General features: G+C 42.5%; 3 protein-coding genes across 4 annotated transcripts; 2 read left to right on the plus strand and 1 right to left on the minus strand.

Moving 5' to 3' along the window:
• Positions 1–1,616: 1,616 nt before the first annotated feature.
• Positions 1,617–11,124, minus strand: LOC117385446 (arylsulfatase I-like). Of its 2 annotated transcripts, none has more exons than XM_055228788.1 (13): positions 10,900–11,124; positions 9,311–9,656; positions 8,293–8,432; positions 7,396–7,545; positions 6,601–6,675; positions 6,341–6,515; positions 4,969–5,205; positions 4,600–4,746; positions 4,385–4,529; positions 4,034–4,308; positions 3,576–3,794; positions 3,195–3,421; positions 1,617–2,437 (listed from the first exon to the last, which is right to left on the minus strand). In XM_055228788.1, exons 2-13 carry the CDS (start codon positions 9,650–9,652, stop codon positions 2,176–2,178), a joined length of 2,394 nt encoding a protein of 797 aa, XP_055084763.1. In that variant the 5' UTR covers positions 9,653–9,656; positions 10,900–11,124; the 3' UTR covers positions 1,617–2,175. The 2 variants fall into 2 exon arrangements, with proteins under 2 accessions (XP_055084763.1, XP_055084764.1); XM_055228789.1 differs by having other exon boundaries at positions 1,766–2,437; positions 9,311–9,674.
• Positions 11,125–13,406: 2,282 nt separating this feature from the next.
• LOC129457018 (histone H3.v1-like) lies at positions 13,407–17,871 on the plus strand. The gene is made up of 8 exons (XM_055228615.1): positions 13,407–13,573; positions 14,157–14,212; positions 14,849–14,984; positions 16,584–16,769; positions 16,900–16,990; positions 17,259–17,302; positions 17,646–17,777; positions 17,857–17,871. Exons 1-8 carry the CDS (start codon positions 13,469–13,471, stop codon positions 17,869–17,871), a joined length of 765 nt encoding a protein of 254 aa, XP_055084590.1. The 5' UTR covers positions 13,407–13,468.
• Positions 17,872–20,339: 2,468 nt separating this feature from the next.
• LOC129457053 (protein FAM133A-like) lies at positions 20,340–23,775 on the plus strand. The gene is made up of 6 exons (XM_055228797.1): positions 20,340–20,739; positions 21,730–21,844; positions 22,140–22,285; positions 22,366–22,418; positions 23,242–23,299; positions 23,646–23,775. The coding sequence occupies exons 1-5, from the start codon at positions 20,643–20,645 to the stop codon at positions 23,266–23,268; spliced, it is 438 nt and encodes a 145-aa protein (XP_055084772.1). The 5' UTR covers positions 20,340–20,642; the 3' UTR covers positions 23,269–23,299; positions 23,646–23,775.
• The last annotated feature ends 1,326 nt before the right edge of the window (positions 23,776–25,101 follow it).

Below are 25,101 nucleotides of genomic sequence, written 5' to 3' on the forward strand. Positions count from 1 at the left end.
AATTTATATGAATTGAATCACTATTGTGAAATTTAGACAGATTTTGGCCCTTGTTTACATTATGGTGCTAGATAACAGTTATGGAATTACCTTTATGTCACTGGCTGTGTCCAACCAGGAGGTACAATTATGAACATTTTAGTGTTGATGTTGAAACTAGTACTGATGCCCGTCTTCTGTCAGTATGAACCATAGACTGTGTGTACGTATGTACACACACCTACACACACCAGAAGAGCAGGGGAAGGCCTAGTGCCCGTGGTCATCAGGCCACTCGGGGCAGGATCCGAGTGTGGAAAAGAGGTTGAGATGTGTGTGTCTACATGTAAACATACATAACATCTATGACTAGAGCAGGGGTCACCAACCTTTTGTAACCTGAGAGCTACTTTATGGGCACTGAGTCATACGAAGGGCTACCAGTTTGAGACACTCTTCTGAAATAACAAATTTTCTCAGTTTGCCTTTAGTTAAACATTATTAATAACAAACGATAATCATCTAAGTGAACACACTGATCATGTTGCAAGACACTGATCACATTAATGATTTCTCAAAATAATTATCAACAATGAGCAAGGAGGGAAACGGATATCAGTATTTAGCACTTTAACTTTACTAATCTTAGTAATTGTTAAATTTCCAGATGACACATCACTACATCTCATAGGAAAAGTGTCCCATTTTCACTTCCACTGACAAACCTTTTTAACAAAACATAAATAATACACATTGCACCATGTTTCATAAAGTTATCAATTATGTAATGTTAAAGAAAAATAAGCTTACATGTTTTTAAATAAATCTCATTTGCGTTGTGTGACTTTTTCACCGGTGTCGTGAAAAAAGCCTGTTGTTTACCCAAAGCTGCGTTTAGCTCTGGGCTTGTTCTGTCCATAGTGCGCGTCCCCGTGGGGAGTGCGCGTCCCCGAGGGGAGTGCGCGTCCCCGTGGGGAGTGTGCGTCCCCGTGGGGAGTGTGCGTCCACAGTCGCTCCGCAGATGAGATACGCGCAGGTTTCTTTTTCAGTCTTAAATGGTTGTGAAAGTGATCTTTTTATTTTCTACCATGTTTTGGAGTAAGAAACTGCATTCAGCGCATCCTCACAGCGCTCGCGAGTGGAGCACTGGTTTTGTCACGCGCACAATACTGACTTTGAAGCGAGTAGGTCAAAGTTCACCTTAACTTATCTAAACTTCACGTATAATGAACATATGTTTAAGATATTGTCATTTTGAAATCTATATAAACGCAAGGGTGATTAAAAAAAAATAGCAACAAAATAAAATTAAATTTTAGATGCAGCTCATTAGTGAGTTGTGCTATTTTTAGAACCGGTCTGTGGGCGACTCATGTGGGGCTTGGGGGGGACATGGCGCCCACGGGCACAGGGTTGGGGACCCATGGACTAGAGGCTACCGTTTATAAATGATGATTTATTAGGCTATAGTATTTCTCTCGTGTGTGTTTTAAAGTTGGGACAATTCTACACTTATAATTATGGGCTCCTGTATCCCTGTGTGTCAGGTGCCCTCCCATCCTCCCTTTCTCTTGTATCCGCCATATGTCAGATGGGCAAAAATAAAGCATCAGAATTAAGAAAAAAAAAAAATATATATATATATATACATTTTTAATCACAGTCTAGTCCTTCACATTCAGAACTAGGAAAAAAACATGTATGTATATTCACATTTTAAAACTATAAAAAATAATCAGAACTGTTCATTAGTGGTATTTCAGTTAAAACTCAAATTTTTCTTCAAACCTTAAAGCTGCACTATGTCACTTTTATGGTGCTTGTCTCATCTCATGCTTGACCACACATCCTTTAAAAACAATAACATGATCTACATCACTAAAAAACGTTCAAAAAGTCAGATATTTTCTGAGAAGGATTTGGCTCAAAATGGTGTCTGCCTCATTTGTGCAAAAGGCTGTGTGGCTCAGTGGTACACAGCTGCAGCGCATATGCAACGAAACCACAGCGTCATGAGTTCAGGTCCCGGCAAGTTCAACATGTCTCTCTCTTCATGTCCTGTCAGATAAGCCTCAATGAGGTTCAGTCCTGATTCAGACTGGTTTAGTACCTTAGGCCTAGTTCTGAAGTATGCTATGGATTCAGCCCTGATTAAGACTTGTTTCAGACTTGCTTCAGTCCTGGTCTAGTCCTGGTTCAAATCTTGTTTGCCAACATTCTTGAGTTGAGTTTGTGGAAAAAAGCTTTGAGTTTGCAGAGGTGACACTTTCCTCTCCTCCTCTTCTCCTTCTTCTTCTTGTTCTTGTCTTTCTTTTCTGCTCCACTGTTACTCCTCTGCACCTCCTTCTCCTCTGCTCCACTGCTCCTCTGCACCTCCTCCACACCCTCTTCCTCCTCTGTACCTTCCTCCTCTGGGATCCAGGGCTCCCAGGCTCCTCTGCGCCTTGTTGGGTTGGCTCTGTAAAGAAGAAACCTTTCAATTTATTCTTCATAATGTTCATGATGTTCTTCACCTCAGCCCTGCTCCACAGCCCTGCTCCTCAGCCCTGCTCCTCAGTGGACTTGTTTATTTTATTAAGTTGTTTAAATCAATATTGTGATTTAAAATGTCCAAATGATCTATGGGTGTCATAGATTATAACTATAGAACAGACAGGTATTAACATTGCACAGCAAGATGGATTCTCGTGATATCTGTGACTTCAAAAACTCATGGCTTGTATTAGATTGGATGTATAGGGAATAAACCTCATGTGATTTTACTCTCTGGTCTCCAGTGATGCTTCTGATCGGATAAAAGGAACATGCTTACAGAATCCATCTTGGCAGGTGGTTGGTGACCAATCACAGAGCAGCATTGAAGTTTGTGTGGAAGCGCAGATGTTCTTCAGCCAATTTCAGTATCAACACAGGATGATTATGTTTGAAAAAACATGCAGAAGGTAAGCACTCTGTGCATGTGTGAATAGGGAATATGTCTGTGCTTTTCTTTCAACTGGATGTAATAAAAGTTTGATTTTTCGGCTTGTACTGCTGATGTGACACTTTGACCTATCAGATTCAAGTTCTGCGTTTTTCAATTGATTGCAGCAATCCATCCCAGAGTGGCACATATCAGGCCTGCGAGCCAGGTTAGACAAGTAAAGTTCTATCAATGAATGAAGGATATTAAAGTGCACCTTAACCCTAAGCACCATTACCATAGCGACACACACCTGGGGTCATCGGGGGGGAACACCACAGGTACAGCACTCCGGTTGTAATGGGCCAGACGCTGGAGTAGGACCTGGACTATCTCTGGTCTCTGGTCCGACACGTCCTGCCTCTCGTACGGGTCCGCGCTGATGTTAAAGAGCCACACACTGGAATGTTTCATGGATTTATGAGAGAACGAAAATGATCGCTCCAGATTCCACCAGCGACCGGGAAGAGACGGGAGGATCTAAGGAGAGAGGACCAGGAGTAGATTAGGACTAGACCAGGACTAAACTAGGATGAGACCAGGTTAAACCAGGACTAAACCAAAACTAAATCTGGATGCGTCTGAACCAGGTCTAAACTAGGACTAAACCAGAGCCCTGAGGATGCTCCTGTACCTGAGGAGGAACCCAATCTCCGTGACCAGGATCTCCGGTTAGGAGCTTCCAGTCGCCCACTCTGATGGCTGCCTGCACTGATGTATCCCACAATTCACCAGGGCTGAGCGGATCAGGCTCTGGACTGGACCAGGACTCAGGACCAGGTTTGGACCAGATCTCAGGTCTGGACTTTGGGTTGGAGGTCGGGAGGGTCATGTTGTAGTACTTGGATTTAAACTGCATAAAATATAATTACATGTCACATTTTAAACCTGTCCATTCACATTTGAGACTGAAATCTGAAAACTAAACTACAAGGTAACAGCTCTGACACAAAATAAGACCCCATGGAGACACAGGGAGGGCATCTGACACACAGGGAGGGCATCTGACACACAGGGAGGGCATCTGACATACAGGGACATTTCAGGACACAATTCAAAATGGTGGACTTTGGAATTTGTGGATGTTTTCACCTTCTTGTAGCGCTGCCTGGACTCTGCCCTGGTCTTCCTCTGGACCCCCATCTTCCTCTGGACACCAGATTTCCTCTGGACCCTGGTCTTCCTCTGAACCCCAATCTTCCTCTGGGCCTTGCTCCCTCCGGCATCTCGTCTCTGGTTTTTACGTAATCGTTTTGGGAATGTTTTTTTGTGTTTCTTTTTCACTTTAAACGTTGATTTCTGCTTCGGCTTCTGCCTCAGAATCTTTTTTTTCTTTTTCTGAGTTTTTTTAAATGTGGGTCTCTTCACTGTAAAACAAATAAAGGCTTTTACAGGGAATCCTCTGCTCCTCTGACTCTGCTCCTCTGGCTCTGCTCCTCTTACCTGACCCGTTGCCAGAGCTGTCCCAGGCTGTAGAGGGTTTGTAGTTCTTGTGGAGTGGGTCGATGTTGTGAAGGATCTCAGTTCGTGGAGATGGTTTTCCCTCAGAGATGGTCGGCCACATGTCGAACCCATCCAGACCCGGACTCTAAACCAGAAACCAGGAGTTAGGAAAGAAAAGAGGCCGGGTTTAGTCCTGGTTTAGTCCTGGTTCAGACCTGGTCTGGGTCTCCTCCTGCCAGTCGGACCAGAGTGGGGAACCAATCTGTGATGTGGAGCAGGTCTGTGGAGACTCGTCTCCTGCGTTTGAGCAGCGGACTGTGGACAAAACCGACAGCGCGGATTCCTCCCTCCCAGTAAGTCCCCTGAACACACCACAAACACCAGAGGACCAGAGGGTCAGAGAAGCAGAGGAGAGGGTCAAAGGAGCAGCGAAAGAACAGAGGAGAAGGGGGTCAGAGGAGAAGAAGAGAGGAAAGGTCAGAGGAGAGGGGAAGAGGAAGAGGTCAAAGGAGCAGAGGAGAGGGGTAGAGGAGCAGATAAGATGGCCAGAGGGTGCAGAGGATGTCGGCGGTGCAGAGGATGACCTTGCGTCCTCTCAGGGGCCAGTTGCTTCCTCCAGTGAAGGGCTGGGCTCCATTGTCGGTGGAGTAGATGATCACAGAGTTCTTGTAGAGGCCGGTCTTCCTGAGGGCGTAGGTCACATTCTTCACGGCCTCGTCCACAGTCGACACCATCGCGGCTAGTTTGCGGCGGCTCAGATTGGTCATGGCGTGATACGGGTACTGGTAGGACGTTGGCGAGACCAGTGGTGTGTGCACGGCCTACGGGAGTAGTCAGGAAATGGGTCAGGAGCATGGGAGGGAAGTCAAACCCAAACATGTTAAAGTACTGGTGGGAAAGGGTTCAAAGGTCATCCACACAGTTTATGTAATCGTGATGTTTTGACGTTCGTATCATTGTACCCTCCTTTGAACGAGGAGCACAGCGACACATTTTATTAACATCTACCCCCCGTTTTCACCTCTACCGGTACACGCCCACTGTGACGTACTGCCTTTTCCAGTTAAATTTTCTTTAATCAGTGGACACAAATGAAAAAAAAATCTGCTACTTGCGAGTGTAATGTGCAGCTATTCAGGAGGGACCAAGAGCATGTGGCACTTTGTTGTGATGAAGTTTATAGCAATGTCAGCTCCCATAGGACACTGCAGTTTTCTAACACAGAAATCAACTGACTTATTTCTTTAATTACATCATTTTAGATGAATATTGTGATTTAAAATGTCAAAATCATAACAAAATGACCCAAGGATGTCATAGATTATAACTATAGAGCAGACACAAGCACATGTCTTCTTTAAGAAAATTTAATTCTGTAAGCTGGACTTTTTAAAAACTTTAATTAGTTAAACCTATTATGTGAACTGTCTCTGAGCCATCACCGAGTGTCCCATCCTCTAAAGGGTTAAACCTGTCAAGAGTACCAAGCTGGACCCTTCTCCACACCTGACCATAGACTGTATAAAGAGGTGGACTGAGGGAGTGTGATGTCACTCACAGGGGCCAATTTGAAGCTGAGTTACATACCGCCCGCACTGCTGCTTTGGAAAGAGTGGCTTAGCAACACTGTCAATCAAACCTGTTGCTAACACTATTGAGAGCAACCTCTGGGAAAGAAGGCACCTGATTGGTCTGTTATTAATGTTCATATCTTGATTTATAAATAAATTATCAAAACACAAAGATCATGTAGAGCAGATTAATACAAACATTTTAAGACCAAAATGACAAGCTTGACAGCAGCCACAGTTTTTCAAAGTCAGTGGAGCCAGAAGCATGTCCATGCTCACTTCCTGTTTGGAAAGCAGCAGCTAGCAGGTTAGCTATGTTCATTTGTATATAAAATTTAAGGATCTGAGCCTGATCCTGATCAGGAGTACCTAGCTGGAGTCTCACCTGTAGGGAGAGCATAAGGAACAGTGGCCTCTCTGGCGGGTAGTGGCTTTGTAGAATCTTTCGGGCTCTTTGGGTGAACAGAGTCGTGGAGTATCGTCCCTCCTGATGCCACGCCACACTCTCGTTCTCGTGAAGATCGTATCCGCAGACACCAGGACCATCGCACGAGCCGTAACTGAACAACAGAATGAGTACAAGCACAGAGAAGGGTTTTACTGTGAAAGAGATGTGCTTTTATTGTGAAAGGGAGCGCCTGTCACCTGTAGTAGTCCACACTTCCTGTGAGAGAACCGAAGAAGGTGTCGAAGCCTTTCCTTGTTGGGAGACACGACTTCCTGAAACAGAGGGTGAGGGTTAGATCCTCACACACTTCTATGTCAGAAGAAGTGTTTGGCCCATGGACACAGCAACAGAGTCCAGTGCCTCTAAAAAGGACATGTTTACTTTGCATGTGCACTTGTACACTTTGCAGCTGATGTCATCAACATTCCCTGGGGGAAAGAAGCTAACTGGGGGCTCTGCTCTGTCTGAAGCTCTGTTACTCCAAATAGACTTTAATCTGAGCTTTGTTTTAACAAAATCTGACCCGAAAGAACTGACTTAGTTGAAACTACAACAGGAGAGCTGATTTGTGCTGTTAAAAAAATTGCTCTCAAATAAATGTATATTATTGATCACTGGCTTCTGTTGTTAAATACATTTTGTCAATTTCTTTTTTTGGCTGTTTGCTAATATGTGCATTATATCTCCATGGTAACGGCAAAACATTCCTCAACAGACATACGTGCTGAACCTACCAGCACGATGTTACTGCAAGTGTCAATAGGTGTGTTTATATTTCTGTACTTGTTTGTGTACGTGTGTGTGTGCTGTGTGTATCTGTGTGCATCTGTGTAAGTATCTCTACGTGTGTGTGTGTTTGTCTGTGCGTGTGTGTATCTGTGTACATCTGTGTCTGTATCTCTGCATATGTGGCGTGAGTTTGTCTGTGTGTGTCTGTGCGTGTGTGTGCATGTGTGTGTCTGTCCGTGTGTGCATGTGTGTGTGCGTGGTACCTGCAGAAGCCCAGGTGCCACTTGCCCACCAGGTGAGTTTTGTAGCCGAGGCGCTGCAGTCTCTGGGGCAGAGTGTCCAGCTGAGAGGGGAGGCAGTTTGGCTGCTGCGGGCGGATGATCGAGTGCTGCAGACCTGTGTGGATCTGGTACCTGTCAATCAAACACCTGTCAGTTTTTTTGAAAGAGTGAAATTTATGTGTCAATATAAACATGAATAATAAAACTACTCAATACCACTGGCACAAAACCCTAAAGCAGGAGAATCCAGTCAAAAATATCTTAAAACAGACCTATTCTGCAAACTGGACTTTTCAGAGCTTTTAACCATGTTATAGCTACTACCGGTACTCATCATTTACTCAGTGAAGTTGTATTTGGAGTGATTTGTACAGGTTTCACAATCTTTAATTGCTTATTTTCAAGTGACTTCTTTCTAACAATGATTCAAGAGTGTCATAGCTTATAACTAAAGGGCAGACACAGACACAATAGGTTTAATTCTGTCAACTGAACTTTTGTATTAGTTAACTCTATTGTGTGAACTTTCCCTGAGTCATACTTAACAAAATCGTTCAGGAAGTGAATGAGTGAACGCAAACCAATTAGCACATTGCCTATACATACTGGCTATTAGCATACTGGCTATCCCTCTTGTTTTCCCTGTTTAGCTTTAGGTCTGGGTGATAGAAGGTACCTTAGGCCACAATTCTTTAATCGGTCATAGATATAAAACTGATTCCCTCTGGTAGTTGGGCAATGCTTAACCGACTGTGCCACTGTCTATGTAAACACATGTTATTGCACGTCTGCACTTTTGCACCTGTCATTTACACATTTTGCTCCTGTCTTTTGTTCCTGTCTTTTGCTCCTGTCTTTTGCACAGATCTGGCGTGGTACCTCCCAGTGAGCAGCTGGCTGCGTGACGGCGTACAGATCGGCTGAACGTAGTAACTCTCCAGTCTCACTCCCTCTGACGCCAGGCGGTCCAGGGTGGGGGTACGAATCCTGGGGTTATGATACCCAATGTCATTATAGCCCTGTGGAGGAATAGAGTGTCAGATGTCAAGGCAAGGCAAGTTTATTTGTATAGCACAATTCACACACAAGGTAATTCAAAGTGACATTAAAATCACAATACAACTAATCGAAACATAAATAATCACAAATAATCATCATATGAATATTGAAGGAGAAAAGTGCAGAATAAAAACCTTTCAGTCACATGCACAGCTAAACAGAACTGTTTTGAGTCTGGATTTAAACATTGTCAAAGTAGAGGCTTGTCTCACATCTTCAGGAAGAATGTTTTTAGCTGCATAAAACTGACACACTGATTCTCCATGTTTAGTCCTGACTCTGGGCACCAGCAGGAGGCCGGTCCCTGAAGTCCTCAGAGTGTGAGATGGTTCATGTGGCTCTAACATGTGGGAGATGTTCTTTGGTGCTGGTCCATGTTGTTCACAAGCAGAGCTGCTTTAAAGTCTATTCCCTGAGCCACAAGAGCCAGTGCAGAGACCTGACAAATGTATAGATAAGTTTCTCTAAATCTGGTTCTGACAGTATACCTTTGATTTTTTGCAAAGTTTTAGGTGGTAAAAAGTTGCAGATGTTTTTGATTTGATGTGGCTGTTAAAGTTCAAGTTTGAGTCCATTATTGCCTCTAAACGACGTCATAGTCCTGTATATTCCAGTTTCAGATAACCTGCCTCTACTCCTCCTGTATCCCTGTGACAGATGCCCTCCCATCCTCTTACATCCCTGTGTGTCAGATGCCCTCCCATCCTCTTACATCCCTGTGTGTCAGATGCCCTCCCATCCTCTTATATCCCTGTAGTGTTAGACTAAGAAGGGGGTAGGTCAAATATCTCTATGTCTCTGCAGATGTTGTGATGTGGTTGGATATATTTTTCTGCACCTGGTCATCGATGAGGATGAAGATCAGATGTGGTCTCCTTGGCTTCTGATCCGGTCTCAGATCCTGGTTCGGTCCCAGATCCTGCTCCGGTCCCAGATCCTGCTCTATTCCCCAATCCTTGTCCGGTCCCAAATCCTTGTCTGGTCCCAAATCCTTGTCTAGTCCCAAATCCTGGTCCAGTCCCAGATCCTGGTCCAGTCCCAGATCCTGGTCCAGTCCCAGATCCTGGTCTGGTCTTGTGTCCAGGGTCCAGCCGGGCTCAGACCTGGATGAGTTCTTGGTTTTGGAGCTGTCCACACAGAGGAGCAGACTGAGCACAGTCACAAACACCGCTGCCTTCATCTTCCTGTCAATCAAACACCACCTGTAATTCAAACGTCACCTGTCAATCAAACACCATCTATCAATCACGCAGGTCTCCCTCTCCCCAGACTACTCCCCCACACTGGACTATTGCTGTGAAATGAAATGACTTTAAATCATTATTTGGACATGTTTTGACTAGACTTTCTTCATCAACTTATCGCCCTGCATTATCTGACTTAAAAGGTGTATTGTGTAACTTTTGTGGTGAGGCTACATGTCTTTCTCCATAAAGATGAGCCACAGTATTAAATCAGACATATTGTGCCTGTGTCTACTCTGTAGTTATAATCTATGACACCCGTGAATCATTATGTTATAATTTGGACATTTTAAATCACAATAATGATCTAAAACAACTTAATAAAAAACAATTCCGCTGAAAACTGCGGTGCCCAATGGGACCTGACGTCGCCGTAAACATCATCACAATAAAGTGCTGCATCCCGTCGGCCTCTCCTATGGATAGCTGCACATCACACTGGAGATTTTTTTTTTTGTACCGAAATGACTACGCAGTGCTGCCGAATTCTACGTGTATCACAGATTAAGAAAATTAAATTGGAGAAAAATGTAAGTACGTCACAGTGGGCGTGTGCAGGTGGAGGTGAAAATGAGAGTGATCAGCAATATGGCGTCTTGAAAATAAGCGAATGAAGATTGCTCAAACACGCTCAGATCACTCCAAATACAACTTCAGAGGGTCACTGGTAAGGGGAAACAACTAAGCTATAATAAGGTTAAAAGCTCTGAAAAGTCCATTTCCACTCATCTATCTCCATGGAGACAAGGTGTTCAAGTCAGTTCAAGTCACAGGTCAGATCTGTGGAGAGGTGACATTACCCACAGCAAAAATGCATGTTTTTGAACACAAAAATGTAACTGAATTGATAGATGACTGATAACTTTAATGTCATACTACGGAACATTTTAGGCAAACCAACACAATCTCCATGGAGTCAATTAGATGTTGGACCCCCATCACAAAACTTACATAGTGCTCCTTTATTTCTCCCCAGTATCGATCTAGTGTATCTTTATTTATTTTAATCTTTCCGCACAGAGTCTGCCTCTCCAGATGTTTGTTGCCACGTTTTGCACTTTTCTCGCGCTCAGACGCCGCAGTGTTGGGCTCGTGCGGTGCGCTTTTGGCTCAGAAACGCCAAAGACACCACACAGCGCCAGGCCCGATCCCGGATCGATACCCGTGATGCGCGGATCGATACCTGTGATCAGCGGGTGGATCGGTGCCGCTGTGGCCGGGCTTCGAGCGTCTCTCCGGGGCATTCCTCACGATTCGGCCCGGTTCGGCTCAGTCTGGACCGAGGCCCGGGGCGGAGTAGCGCGGAGGAGACGGCGCCACATGTCCCAAAGTCCAGACAAAGTTCCGACAAAGTCCCGACGCAAACCAAGCCAATCCAAGTCAATGCCAGCTAAACCCGTCCCTCTCCCTGGAGCGTCTCTGTGCGTCAAGAGACACGCGCCAGCGCAGGGCACTTCCGCGAGGCTCTTTCAAAATAAAATATGTAACGTCAAATAATTATTTCATCTTCTTTGGTAGATACGACTACTACTAGTACTACTCCTGCTACTACTATGGGTACTACTGCTCCTGTGTGACCGGTGGACTTCTGCGTTGTGTTGTTTTGTGCAGTTTGTGATGTATTAAGGAGCCACGGGACACAGCGGGAATTTTTGGAGGCACTCTCCGTTTAATCTGGTTCACAAAAGTAAAAAATGGGATCAGCATGTGCAGCTGTTTATTGGTCCAGCCCAAACTACAGGAGAAAAGATAATACACAGAGTCAGCATCTCCCTGCGCGTGTTCACAGGAAGAAATGAAAACAACAGAGCAACATCAGAGCTCAATATTAACTTAAATACACGTAAAATATAATTACAGATGTAAATAAAGGCAAAAATAATAACAAAAGGGCACATATTTATCACGAGATTACAATAGATGATTGACCTCCCAATACTGGATTTATAAATGGAAGAGGCAGAGGTCAAACCCTGATTTTACAACAGGGGCAAGACAAGATCACACGAAGAACAAACAAAAACACAGAAGAGGAGACTGGAGGAACAAGGCTGCACATTAAACCAAACACCAGGAATAAGCAAAACTGTAATAAACAAAAGTACGATTTTGTGTTATTATACATACATATATGAACCGGTTACTACTGTTGTACTGCTACTCCTCCTACTACTACTTTTGTTACTACTACTACTACTACTACTGCTGCTATTACTACTCCTATACTACTGCTACTACTACTACTCCTATCCTACTATTACTACTGGTGTTTCCTCTACTATGATCTCCTATTATTGACATTACCACTGATCATTTGAAGTCCAATGACTGGAGACGTTTGCCCAGTTACCAAAAGGTTTGCAGTTCCAGCCTGTTTTTGCATTGGGCTTAGTATGAGTCAGTCTTGATTCAGTCCTGATTTAGTTCTGCTTGAGCACTGGTTTAGTCCTGGTTTAACTCTGGTTTAATCCAGAGTTCGTGGACAGATGTGTAAAATGTGTGCTTTTACTTTGAAGGCCCTTCTAAACATCTGAAGGTGCTTTTTTTTTGAAGGAAGATATATATATATATATATATATATATATATATATATATATATATATATATATATATATATATATATATATATATATATATATATATATATATATATATATATATATATATATATATATATATTCTGTTTAAAACGGCCCTCATCCAGAAGAGCACCTGGGTGAAACCTTGACTATTAGAACTGCAAAGGCACTCAAGTAGCACTCCAGTAACCTGGATTAAAATAAAATAAAATCAGGGCTGGTTAGCTGTGGTTTTGTTGACTTACTCATCCATTCAGTTTATCCATGTGCTCTTTTTGTATCTGACTACGTAGCGCTGTGGCTCTTTGAGTGGTCAAGGATAGCTGGGGCTCACTACTCCAAGCGCGTCTACGACCCCAGGACCCACTGTGATCTGCAGAAGCGGATACAAAGCCGGTTTTAGGAAGCGATACATGGATTTATGAAGGCCTGCCTCTGTGCGAAATGAGGTTCCATTATAGAAAGTGTCGAAGTGTTCAAAGTTACTTTATCAGTTAAGTAACAGTTATCATCCATCCATTTTTTTGAGACTGGGTCGCAGGGGCCGCTGTCTAAGCAAGGACTCCCAGACTTCCCCTACCCCAGACACTTCCTCCAGCTCCTCCGGTGGGACCCCAAGGCGTCACGCTAGTCAGCCAAGAGACATAGTCCCTCCAACGTGTCCTGGGTCTCCTGGGGCCTCCTCCTGGTGGGACATGCCCCAAGCACCTCCCCAGGAGGCATCCTGAACAGATGCCCGATTCACCTCAGCTGGCTCCTCTTGACACGGGGGAGCAACGGCTCTACTACGAGTTCTTGCCATGTGAGTGAGCTCCTCACTCTATGCGACATCTTTGCGCCTTTGGGTCACCAGGGTGAACTCCAACACGACAAACAAACACAAACATATATATTTTAGGTCTGAATAGTTTCGAGACACGTGGAGAGCTGTGTACACGTTTTTACGCACATGTGGCTCTTTTTCAGTCCTATTTGACTCCTCTTTGAGTGGGACTCTGGTTGGTTGGTTTGTTTTGCTCACTCGGAACTCCATTTCCCATGATGCCTTTCGAGGGGGGCGTCGTCGGCTCGCGCACATGCTGCACATTTCGCATCTGTAACCGACTGTTAATAACAGGCATAACAGCGCTTTTTTCGCATTTTCCGGGCTGTCGCCGCGTTTATTCCGCAGAAATGGACGCAGACGAGGACGAGGCGCTGCTGTTTCTTATTCATCAACATTTACAGAGCCGAGGTTTCACCAAAGCGGCTAAAAAGCTCCAAAAACACGTCTCTCAGGTAATAACTTCATCTGTTTATGCGCGAAGTCACCAGAGCTTCGGCACAGACTTATTTTGGTTTTGTTCTACCGATTTCCTCATATTCTCACTTGTTATTTCATATAAACCATGTTATTGCAGTTACATAACGCGTTAAATAAAACATGCCTCGGTACAAACTGTTCTTTTTGTCTCCTCATGTCCGAAATCGGGATATTGAGGTGTAAAAGTGCATTTTTAAGTGGTTTATTCCAGTTTGTGGCCTGTTAAGAGCGAAAGAACACAATGTTTCTGCGGCAGCGTGGTCTCAAAATGTCCCGGGTTGGAGCTTTAAAGCCTAAACACATGTACTCCTGTTACTACCGTTTAATAAGTGTGTAGTATTGTTCAGATCACGCACTGAAATAGTCTCAAATCCTGCAGATTTCTTGTAGTAGTCCATGTCCACTGAAGACTTGATTTGTAAATGTTGCAACTGTTGTGCAGAACATTTTTTTTGTATTTTTGTATTATTTTATTATTTATGTTCTAACTTGACATTTAATTTAATACAACATTTTCATTTTTGTAACCAGCTCCAAATATGCTCTTTTGTGTCTCAGGTGGAAGGCGCAGAGGGACAGTCCAGTCTGCAGGACATTTACTCTGTGTGGAAGAGGTAAGACACACTCCTCCTCCAGCTAGGTACTCCTGATCACTGCCCCTGACAGGTTTAACCTAGAGACACTGCAGGCAAAGTAAACTCATTTCAAATAAACAAAAGTTATAACCTCATCTTAGAACAAACAAAAATAGACAAATAGCTCCTACAGACACTGAAGGATGGGTCAAACGCAGGTTTAGCCTAGAGACACTGAAGGATGAGCCCAAATTTAAAATTAATCGAACCTTTCCATGATCAGCTTGAGCCAGTCTTTTTAGACCATGTTATAATGTTTTTGGCCTTGACTCCAATCTGCTGTAGTCCAGGTTCAGATCTCTCCTTAGACCATGTAAAGGCCAGGTTTAGACCGGGTTTAGTCCAGGATTAAATCAGACAGGAAAAGGCTCAGCCGATCAGACAGCAGGTTTATTCAAGTCCGGATCTAGTGATTACAACTGAACGAATCAAAAAACAAGACTGGCTGCGTGTTAACCCTTTACAGGTCAACAGCAGGACTAAATCAAGGCTAAACTAGGTCTAAATCAGGACTAAAACAGGTCTAAGCCAGGACTAAAACCAGGACTAAAACTAGGATCAAGCCTTTAAGTGTAAAAGTTATTAAAATATTTTTTTGTCTGTGTCCTGTTGCAGACTGAGTCCCGCGGCTCTGGGGACAGTGGACAGATGTGAGACGAACGGAGACATGAGTCCAGCAGAGGGCGCTGGGACAGGACCGGGGTCTGACCCAGGATCTGGAACAGGGTCTGAACCAGCGATAGACCACGAGGTGACACAGAATTTTATTTTACTTATTGATTTATTTGACAGAGACAGAGCAGTCACACATAGTCACAAGCAGAGCATGCAGCTGATGTATATTGCGGTGTATTGTCTAAATGTTTGGACACGTGCTGAAAGACTTTATCAACGTTTTACAGACCCTGTGCAGACTTTGCTCCTGGGGCCAAATTAATATGCAAAATGGGATGTTTTGGCCAAAATCCTCATAAAAGGAAGGAGAAAATGCAAATGAAGTTGTTAAGCTGGTGGATTCATCAAGACGAGGAAAACATAAACTTTATAGATATTTAATATGCTGGAAAGAAAAGTTTGAATGATCTTTGGAGGATAGACAGTTCCAGTTTCTGTAACAACGGTGCATTCAACTATTGTGTTTGGTGTCATTTAAAAAAAACAATTGTGTCTTTCATTTAAGCAGAAATTATTTCTGAATAGTGCAGTTTCAGTTTCAGACAAACTTTTGTACATAGTCTTAGTTCTGATAGCATTTCTATGTGAGCGGTGTGTGCGCATTTAAACTTACCTATAGCTCTAATTTATGAAATTGAAAAAAACTATTACAAGAATAACAACAAAAATAATGCTGAAATTCGAAACTAAAAAATCTAATAGTTTCCTGACTTTTCCTGAGCAGAAATCTCCAACGACCATCAGAGCTGATGGAACTGTAGTTATAGGGTTAGTTCAATGGGAGATGTGCCTCTGAGAATCTGTGAGAATATTGTACATTTTCTGAACTCTCAAATTCCACAGAGTAATTTAACTTCCAGGAACATGTGTCTGTCCTGTTCCTGGAGGGTTTAGAGTAAAAAGTCCCAAAACAGTTCAGGTGAAAATGGAGAAAAAATGTTCGCACTTTTAAATGGCTATGGTTACCATGGTCATTTTCAGAGACAGTTACAATTGTGCGTAAATGAAATACAGAAATGTTTTCTTTAAAATGATACCGAGCGCAATATTTTAAATCATTATCTGACGAGAGGGACATGGCCCAAACCAGAATATGGTCATAAGTCGATATAGTAATTATCATGACAGGCCTATCGTTCAGTATATGAAGCTAGAACAATATATTTTGGGCTCAGTACTTACCATGTGTACATTTTCTTTTGTAAAATTTGTAAAATACAACTTTGTTGTAATACAATTATATTTGAAAAAGGTTGAATAAGTGACTTCTATGGCTAATTATTGGTACATTGTGTTTATTATTATTTGTTGCAGCTCAGGCCTCTTCATGATACTCTCTATTTAAAACTGCTTCTCTGAGATTATCCTGCTTTGTTGTGTTTATATTATATTATCATTTATTGTAATATATCTTTGTAGCAGTATATCGTGCTTCAAAATGTGTTATCATGACAGGCCTATTTGTAAACTTCCAAGGGAGATACCGGACACAGCTGAAACTCAGTTCCACTGATGTGGCAATAGGAAGTATGCCAGTATCAGTTATCTAATGACACCAGTGGTTTAATGACCTCAAACTGTGATCAGGATTCAGACAAAAAGTATTAAGTTTTATTTCAAATGTTGAAGGAATTGTTGTAATTTGAGTTTGGGGTCTTTTTCAAACTGGTTGCAGTCTGAAGCTCCAGGCGAGGTTCCAGAGAAGGATTCCCCCCAAACAGAGGACTCTGAAGAGGCTGTGGTCCCAACACAAGACCCGAGTCCGGAGCAGGATCCAAGTCTGGACCAAGACCCAAGTCCAGAGCAAGATCTAAACCAGGAGCAGGACCCTGAACCAGAGGAAGACAATGAAATTACGGAGGTACAGACAAAAGGATACAGGAGGATGGGAGGGCATCTGACACATAAGGATACAGGAGGATGGGAGGGCATCTGACACATAAGGATACAGGAGGATGGGAGGGCATCTGATTGTGTGATTTGATTGACAGAATTCCACCCTTGAAGCCCCAGCCACATCAGACCTGACAGTTGAACTAATCAGTGACACTTCAGCAGAGACTGAAGCTCCTCCCCCTGAAGGTATGGACAGCAGATAGACACGTGTCAGACTTTGGACTGAATCAGGACTAAACCAGGACTAAACCAGACCTAAACTAGGACTAAACCAGGACTAAACTAGGACAGAACCAGGACAGGACCAGAAATGAACCAGGACTATACTAGGACTGTACTATAACTAAACCAGGTACTAAACCAGGACTGAACCAGGACAAAAAGAACTTAAACTGGTCTAAACTCAATCAGATTTGTCCTTCTTATAACAGCATTTCTTTGTTCATATTCTCAGACTCTGCAGAGCTGGAGGAGCCCACACAAGAGGCCGAGGAGGAGGTGAGATGCTTTTTAAATTAGGTCAGATTTTTACAACAGCTGTGTCCTTCAGAAGAAGGCTGTAGACGACTAAAGACACGCCCTACCAGTCAATCAATAGACTAAAAGGGAGCCAATGGGACCCTGAAAAAGGACATATATTAAAGCAGATGTATTAGCGGACTTGTGTCTTTTATCAAGTCTTTTTAGATGAATATTGTGATTTAAAATGTTTAAATTATAACACAATGATCCACAGGTGTCAGAGATTATAACTATAGAGCGACACAAGCACAATACATCTGTGTTCTTTAATATGAGACTCGGAGTGAACTGTATTCTCCTGTGGTCTGTCTGTCTTTAGGGGTCAAAGGGGATGGCTCTCTCTCTGATGCTGAGTCCAGAAGATGAAGAAGAGGAGGAGGGGGACAAAAGAGAAGGAAAGGAGGAGCAGGAGGAGCAGGGGGAAAAAGAGGAGGAGATAAAGGAGACAAATGTGGAGGAGGGGGAGACAGGGGAGAGCATAGAGGAGGAGAAAAAGAAAGAGAGCGAGGGAAAGGATGAGAGAGATGAAGGGATGGAGAGGGTAGAGGGAGAGGCGGAGGGAGGAGAGGAGGAGGAGGGGAGGGAGAAGGAAGAGTCGGAGCAGAAGGAGGCTGGCCTCACAGACTCAGGTAAGAGACAGTAAGGAGTAGGGATGTGATGATGTATATATCTCACTGTATATTTTAATAGCTGTGTTTCAGATGACATCACAACATTCTACAGGCCAATTAAATTTAATACAGACGGGGACAGATACAATTAATCTTTTTTAAATGTTTTTTTTGTTGTTATACATTGAGTAGTTGGGTCTAGTCACTAATAGAAATGGTCAGGACAGACATTTTGTGATTTGTAAATATGCTATTTCTTTTAATATTCCTCAACAAGACTTCAGTGTAAATTATTGCTGTCGTCATCCAAAAAATTCAGATTGAAGAGTGCTTAATAACAGTTGTTTTTTCAAGTAGTCTCCACTGAAACAGCAAAGGATCATGGTCTTTGTAGTTCCCTCTGTTTTCTAGCTGCTGCTGCAACAAACCAATGCATTTAAGCAAAGAGACTTATAATCTGATATGGTGTGAAAGGCCAATGTATGGAAGCCCGTTTCCGCCATGAAAAAAAAAATAAAAGCCCCACAGAAAGTCGAAATTACGAGTTTTAAACTCGTAATTATGAGTTTAAAACTCGTAATTATGAGTTTAAAACTCGTAATTATGAGTTTAAAACTCGTAATTATGAGTTTAAAACTCGTAATTATGAGTTTAAAACTCGTAATTACGAGTTTAAAACTCGTAATTTCGACTTTTAAAACTACTAATTATGAGTTTAAAACTCGTAATTAGGACTTTTAAAAGTATGAATTATGAGTTTATAACTCGTAATTTTGGGAATGTAACATTTACAAAAAGTGAACCTCATCAATTTTGATTAAATGAATTTGGTATTTTAATAATTTCCTCAATAAACCAGCGGGGTTGTGACCAGCTGGCACTCTGCTCAGACCAGGAAAACGAGCGCTCACAGACACAGAGCACAGCTCATGAGTGGTCAGAACAGCACTCAGGGCCCACTGATTTGTTCAAGACGCCAGAAACTTTACTGGAGCTTAATTTATTCATTTTTTAAAAGTATGTAGGTGATAAACATAACAGTCCTCCTCCTGTCTCCTCTGCTCTGTACACTCAGTTGCAGTGTGCTACAAGCTCAATTAAGACTTTAAAAGTTCTAATTACGAGTTTTAAACTCATAATTAGTAGTTTTAAAACTCATAATTACGAGTTTTAAACTCATAATTAGTAGTTTTAAAAGTCGAAATTACGAGTTTTAAACTCGTAATTACGAGTTTTAAACTCATAATTACGAGTTTTAAACTCATAATTACGAGTTTTAAACTCATAATTACGAGTTTTAAACTCATAATTACGAGTTTAAAACTCGTAATTTCGACTTTCTGTGGGGCTTTTATTTTTTTTTTCATGGCGGAAACGGGCTTCCATACCAATGAGAGACTTTTGATGACACGAAATCACGATATTTGGGTTATTGTTACATCCCCAGTGTGAAGTAAACTGATAAAACACATGGCATTAGAAGCAGAGGTTGTGCGCTTCGCTGCGTCAGACTCATCACAGGATAAATAATAATTGAAAATTTTAAGTAATTTCTATTCAATTGATTCAGCAAAAAAGTAGTTGATTTAAAAAGGGGATACTTTGCAAAATGGACTTTTTGATGTTCCCCCATCAAAAACATGCGTGAAGAGGTTTTAGATGTCGTCCATGCATGTTTGAGTAATCTAGAGATCTCACAAGCCTACGTCACCCATGCTCCCACATGGCAATTCTCCATAAATATATACAAATATGATATAAAACTCTACACAACAACTCAACAAACCTGATGTGATGTGCAATAGTTTCTTTAGTGGGATGCACACTGAGTGTGTTATGATAGCGCTCTGAAGGGGGAGTGACTTAGCACGAGGAGTAAAGGGAGAGGGGACTCTTATAAACTTATAAAACATTTTAATACGTTGTTTTGGGCTCATGTAGAATTTTTCAAAACAGTAAAAGTTAACATGGTGATCTAAATGTGTTTTGTGTTAGCACATAATACCCCATAGAAGTCAAATACCCCCTCTCTGTAAAATGCCTCTTTATGTCACCTCAAGTTGACTTTATTACTTGGAAAGTTTAATTCATAAAGCAGAGGATGAAGGATTTCACTGTTGCGTTAAATTGTAATATTTGTAACACTTGATGTTGTGACCTCAGTCGTCCCTAAATGTGATTTGTGTTTCATCTTTTCAGTGGTGTTGGAGCAGGAGCCATCAGAGGAGCCTCAATCCATTGGAAAGAAGAAGAGGAAGAAGAAAAAACAACAGAAAACTGAACCAGGAACAAGTGAAGCAGAGGAGAGCCTGGTGAAGAAGAGGAGTGAGGGACAGACGGAGGAGGAAGAAGTGAGAAGAGAGGGAGAGGAGGAGAGGAGAGAGGAGGAGAGGAGAGAGGAGGAGAGGAGAGAGGAGGAGAGTCCAGGTGTCTGTGAGGAGCAAACAGAAGAAGAGATAGGAGACAGAGCTGTTAAAAAACGAAAAAACAAAAAGAGGAAAAGAAAAGACGTGAGCGAAGAGAGGGAAGAGGAGGAGAGACAAGTGAAGGAGGAGGAGGAGAGACCAGGAGCAGAGGAACAAGTGAATGCGGACATCTCGCCTAAAAAGCAAAAGAACAAAAAGAAAAAGCAGAAAATAGCCGCTGACAATAGAGTAGAAGACACACTAGTGAATGAAAAAGAGGATAAAACGACAGAAGAGGAAATGGTGAAAAAGAAGAAAAAGAAGAGGAAGAGGGAAGAGTGCGAGGAGGTGCAGTGTGATGCGCCGACAGCAGAGGGCGACACTGAGCTGTCCGGAGGTCAGTGATCACAGGGGGCAGAGTCATGAATAGAATAATGCATTTTATTATAAAGCAAAAAAAGCCAAAATCTCTACAAACATGCAATACAAAACATTATGGGTGAATTCTGCAAACTACAAATCTGTTCAGAGCTTTTAACCATGTTACATTTACTCACCCGAAGTTGTATTTGGAGTTATTCATGTTTGAGCAATCTTTAATCACTTATTTTCAAGACGCCATATTGGCAATCAAGTCCTGTTTTCAGCTCCACCTCTGCCCTGGTCTTGTTTTGTTTTCTTAATCTGTGATACTCGTAGGATTTGGCAGCGTCACATAGTAATTTTGGCACAAATGAAAAAAATCCACTCCTCTCTTGTGTGATGTGCAGCACTTTGTTGTGATGTTTACGGTGACGTCAGCTCCCATTGGGCACCGCAGTTTTCTAACTGACTTTTTTCTTTTAAGTTGTTTTAGATAAATATTGTGACTTAAAATGTCCAAATTATAACATAATAATCCACAGAGTCATAGATTATAACTACAGAGTGACACAAGCACAATAGGACTGATTTAACAAAACCAAACATTAAAGTAGACTTATTCAGACTTTTTAGAGCTTTTAACCATGTTATAGTTGTTTCCTTCTCATTGACCCTCTGAAGTTGTACTTGGAGTGATTCGTGCATATTTGAGTAGGTCTGGATAATTCTAAAGAAATTCTTAATCGACAAAACTTTTAAATCTCTGATCTGACTATGCATCTGACCCAAACTGCACTCACAAGACTACACCTGCAGGGGGAGTTCATGCAAAAAACATTATAAACTATTCAAAAAGAGATGTACTACAAAATGTTGTATTTATCTGTAAAAAAGGGAGATTAAACTCACAGATCGCATTTGGTTTTGGTCTGAACTACAGCATTTACACACAATAACACCATGGAGACACAGGGAGGGCATCTGATATACTGTCTAATCTCACAGTGTTGTTTTTTCTCTCCAGCAGATGGAGCTGTGCAGCCTAAAAAGAAAGGCAAAAAAAGACACAAACTGAGTCAACAGAAGAGAATCAAACTGAAAGAAAAACTCAAGAATGGAACTGTACCTCCAACCACCATGTACGCTCCTCCTCTGACCCTCTCCTCTGCTCCTCTGACCCTCTCCTCTGCTCCTCTGACCCTCTCCTCTGCATCCTTAGACCCTCTCCTGTCCATCCTCTGACCCTCTCCTCTGCATCTTCTGACCGTCTGACCTTCTTCTTTGCTCCTCCTCTCATCCCTCTCCTCTTCTTTTCTGAACTGCTCCTCTGCTTTATTGGCCCTCTCCTCTGTGTCCTTCTGACGCTCTCCTCTGCATGCTCTACTCTGACCCTCTTTGCATCCTCTGACCCAGACTCTGTGTTTTGTGTCTCAGGAGTAAAGTATTGGAGCCTGAAAAACCAAAGAAAAAGAAAAGTAAACTGCCCCCAGAGTGTCCAGAGGGGGCGCCATGTGTGCTCCAGTCAAAGAAAAAGAAGAAGGCTGTTACAGAAGACATTCACCAGGGGAAGAGCAGCAAGAGTGAGTACTACTAATGTGACCACAGCCTCTTTTTACTGCTGAACTCCATTCAAATTTCAACAATGTCACGTTTTTTGCAGAAAAAAATAAATTACTGAAGGGAGCTGCAGCCGTACAACCAAAATTTTTTAAGGTAAGCACTAAATATTGACACGAGCAGAGCCAGAGGAGGTCAAAAAACAGAGGAGCAGGGGAGAGGGTCAGAGGAGCAGAGGCGAGGGTCAGAGGAACAGAGGAGGGCCAGAGGAGCAGAGGAGAGGGTCAGAGGAGCAGAGGAGAGGGGCAGAAGAACAGAGGCGAGGGTCAGGGGAGCAGAGGAGAGGGTCAGAGGAGCAGAGGAGAGGGTCAGAGGAACAGAGGAGGGCCAGAGGAGCAGAGGAGAGGAGCAGAGGAGAGGGGCAGAGGAACAGAGGAGAGGGGCAGAAGAACAGAGGAGAGGGTCAGAGGAACAGAGGAGGGCCAGAGGAGCAGAGGAGAGGGTCAGAGGAAAAGAGGAGAGGGTCAGAGGAGCAGAGGAGAGGGTCAGAGGAACAGAGGAGAGGGTCAGAGGAACAGAGGAGAGAGTCGAAGGAGCAGAGGGCAGAGTCAGAGGAGCAGAGGAGAGGGTCAGAGGAAAAGAGGAGAGGGTCAGAGGAGCAGAGGAGAGGGTCAGAGGAGAGGGTCAGAGGAGAGGGGCAGAGGAACAGAGGAGAGGGTCAGAGGAACAGAGGAGAGGGTCAGAGGAACAGAGGAGAGAGTCGAAGGAGCAGAGGGCAGAGTCAGAGGAGCAGAGGAGAAGGGTAGAGGAGCAGAGGAAAGAATCAGAGGAACAGAGGAGGGGCGGAGAATAGGGTCAGAGAAACAGGGAATGAAGAGTAGCAGATCAGGGGAGAGGGGCAGAAAATCAGAGGGGGCAGAAAAGCAGAGGAGAGGATAATCTGACCTGGTTTAAGAAAATGCTTTTGTTCATTTTGCAGAACAACAAAAAGAAATTTCCCAAATGAAATGGAGGACTGCATCGCTCTGGATTAAAATGTGAGTGTTTTATTAAGCCTTAAACCTTCCAGTGTGTCAGATGCCCTCTCTGTGTGTCAGATGCCCTCCCTGAGTGTTCATGAGGTCTTATTCTGGGTAAAAGCCGCTAACCCTGTAGTTTAGACCTCTGAAACATGGTTTGAAATGCATGTGATTCTTGATGAGTTTAAAGATCAGATTTCAGTCTCTCTCAGATGTGAATGCTCCTGGAGGTATTAAAAAATGTGAATAACAAAAGCTACATTGCATTACTTTCCCTTTATTCTTTCTACAATATTCCAGTCAGGAGGGGCATCTGGAGTAAACCTAGACATTGTTAACATTTATATCTTGTTTTCTTTCACAGTGAGGGTGCCTTTCTCAACACTGGTCAAGTTCAGCCTCCGTTTTTTGTGAACAGATTTTTAAGTCTAAGCTGTGAGTTATTATTTCAAGTCTTATTGTTTTTTATCTGTTTTTCTGGACAAAATTTGTAATTGAAATTTTGTTGAACTTTATTTTCTTGGATACTGTGTGAGTCTACAGGCTGTAACATTTTCATTAAAAGTTCTATATTACACAAAAGTGACTCTTGTGAGCTTTTAGTCATGTTATAATGCTGTTACCTCATCAAAAACAGACCTGAGGTTGTGTTTTGTTTCATTCACACATATTTCAGTTGCTCTTTATTATTAGTCTGTAACATCTACAAAGCTCAAAATGCTCTGTTCCACCTTGTGATGTCATGAAGTGGTCGTTTTCATGTTAACAGCTCCTTTTACCTGTAGTTCAGTAGAAATTGGCAATTCCAGAGCTGAATTGATCCAAATGATCAGTGAATGTCTATGGATTTTAAAAACACAGTGGAGCACTTCCTGTATTACCACATGACATCACAAGGTGGAACAGAGTGTTTTCTGTTTGAGAGAAGAACTCAGTCTAAATATGCAGAGTTTGTGTGTTAAACATGTGTGAATGAAACAAAACACATCTCCAGGTCTGTTTATGATGAGGAAACAACATTAGAACATAGATCATAATGCCAGACCTTTTAAAGCTGCACTATGCAGCTTTTCTGGTATCTGCCACATGTTTGTTGCCATGGAGATGTTATCGCTTTGCCTGGAATGTTCCACAGTATCACAGTATGGCATTAAACGTATCTATGTTGCATTGATTCATACGTTGAAAATACATTATTATTGTGAGCCTCTCCTCAGATCTGACCTGTTACCTGCTTGTCTCCATAGAGATAAGTTTAATGTCCTACTGTGGAGCATTCCAAGCAGACCCTCCCCCACAAAAGTCACATAGTGCAACTTTAAATATATTGATATGGGAAGTGTTGGTGCAGATTAAAACCTCAGACCTGTTTTTATCAGTTTGAAATGAACTTTAAAGCTCAAATTTTCTGCCAAATCCTGTTCTAATGTAGTTAACACGTCATAAATAAAGACGTCTGTAGTTTTTCAAAGACAAGAATAGTTTGGGTTCACTAGAATGTGATGATGTCATAATCTCATATGGAGGGCGGGCCTTTACATCGCTATTGGAGATTGACTGTTTTTAAAGAAATCTCCAAAATTCTGCTTCACAAACGTTGAAGCTTCTCTTATGTGTTTGGGATCAGCTCCACAAATTGTCATATTAATCTCATGGCTTAAAGTCATTTCAACTGACGACAATCACGTCTTTGGGTTTGAATAATGGCACCACTTTCTGAAGCTAATGTGAAAAAATCATTTCATTTTCATGTCTCCCGTGCTGTTCAAACTAGAGGGATAGGGAACAGTGTGCTGGTGTCACATGAATGCAGCGTCTCT

This window comes from Periophthalmus magnuspinnatus, chromosome 17 (assembly GCF_009829125.3).
Source record: "Periophthalmus magnuspinnatus isolate fPerMag1 chromosome 17, fPerMag1.2.pri, whole genome shotgun sequence".
Classification (NCBI taxonomy): domain Eukaryota; kingdom Metazoa; phylum Chordata; class Actinopteri; order Gobiiformes; family Gobiidae; genus Periophthalmus; species Periophthalmus magnuspinnatus.

Bases quoted from the DNA above. Each gene is read 5' to 3' on its own strand.
- LOC117385446 (XM_055228788.1), bottom strand. From the start codon at position 9,652: ATGAAGGCAGCGGTGTTTGTGACTGTGCTCAGTCTGCTCCTCTGTGTG. The intron at 8,433-9,310 runs GTGCAGAAAAAT...ATTCCTCCACAG, and splicing joins TCATCCTCATCGATGACCAG to GGCTATAATGACATTGGGTA. The intron at 6,516-6,600 runs GTGACAGGCGCT...TCTGTTGTTCAG, and splicing joins GGAAGTGTGGACTACTACAG to TTACGGCTCGTGCGATGGTC.
- LOC129457018 (XM_055228615.1), top strand. From the start codon at position 13,469: ATGGACGCAGACGAGGACGAGGCGCTGCTGTTTCTTATTCATCAACAT. The intron at 14,985-16,583 runs GTGACACAGAAT...AACTGGTTGCAG, and splicing joins AACCAGCGATAGACCACGAG to TCTGAAGCTCCAGGCGAGGT. The intron at 16,770-16,899 runs GTACAGACAAAA...TTTGATTGACAG, and splicing joins AAGACAATGAAATTACGGAG to AATTCCACCCTTGAAGCCCC.
- LOC129457053 (XM_055228797.1), top strand. From the start codon at position 20,643: ATGGTGAAAAAGAAGAAAAAGAAGAGGAAGAGGGAAGAGTGCGAGGAG. The intron at 21,845-22,139 runs GTACGCTCCTCC...TTTGTGTCTCAG, and splicing joins ACTGTACCTCCAACCACCAT to GAGTAAAGTATTGGAGCCTG. The intron at 22,419-23,241 runs GTAAGCACTAAA...TTCATTTTGCAG, and splicing joins TACAACCAAAATTTTTTAAG to AACAACAAAAAGAAATTTCC.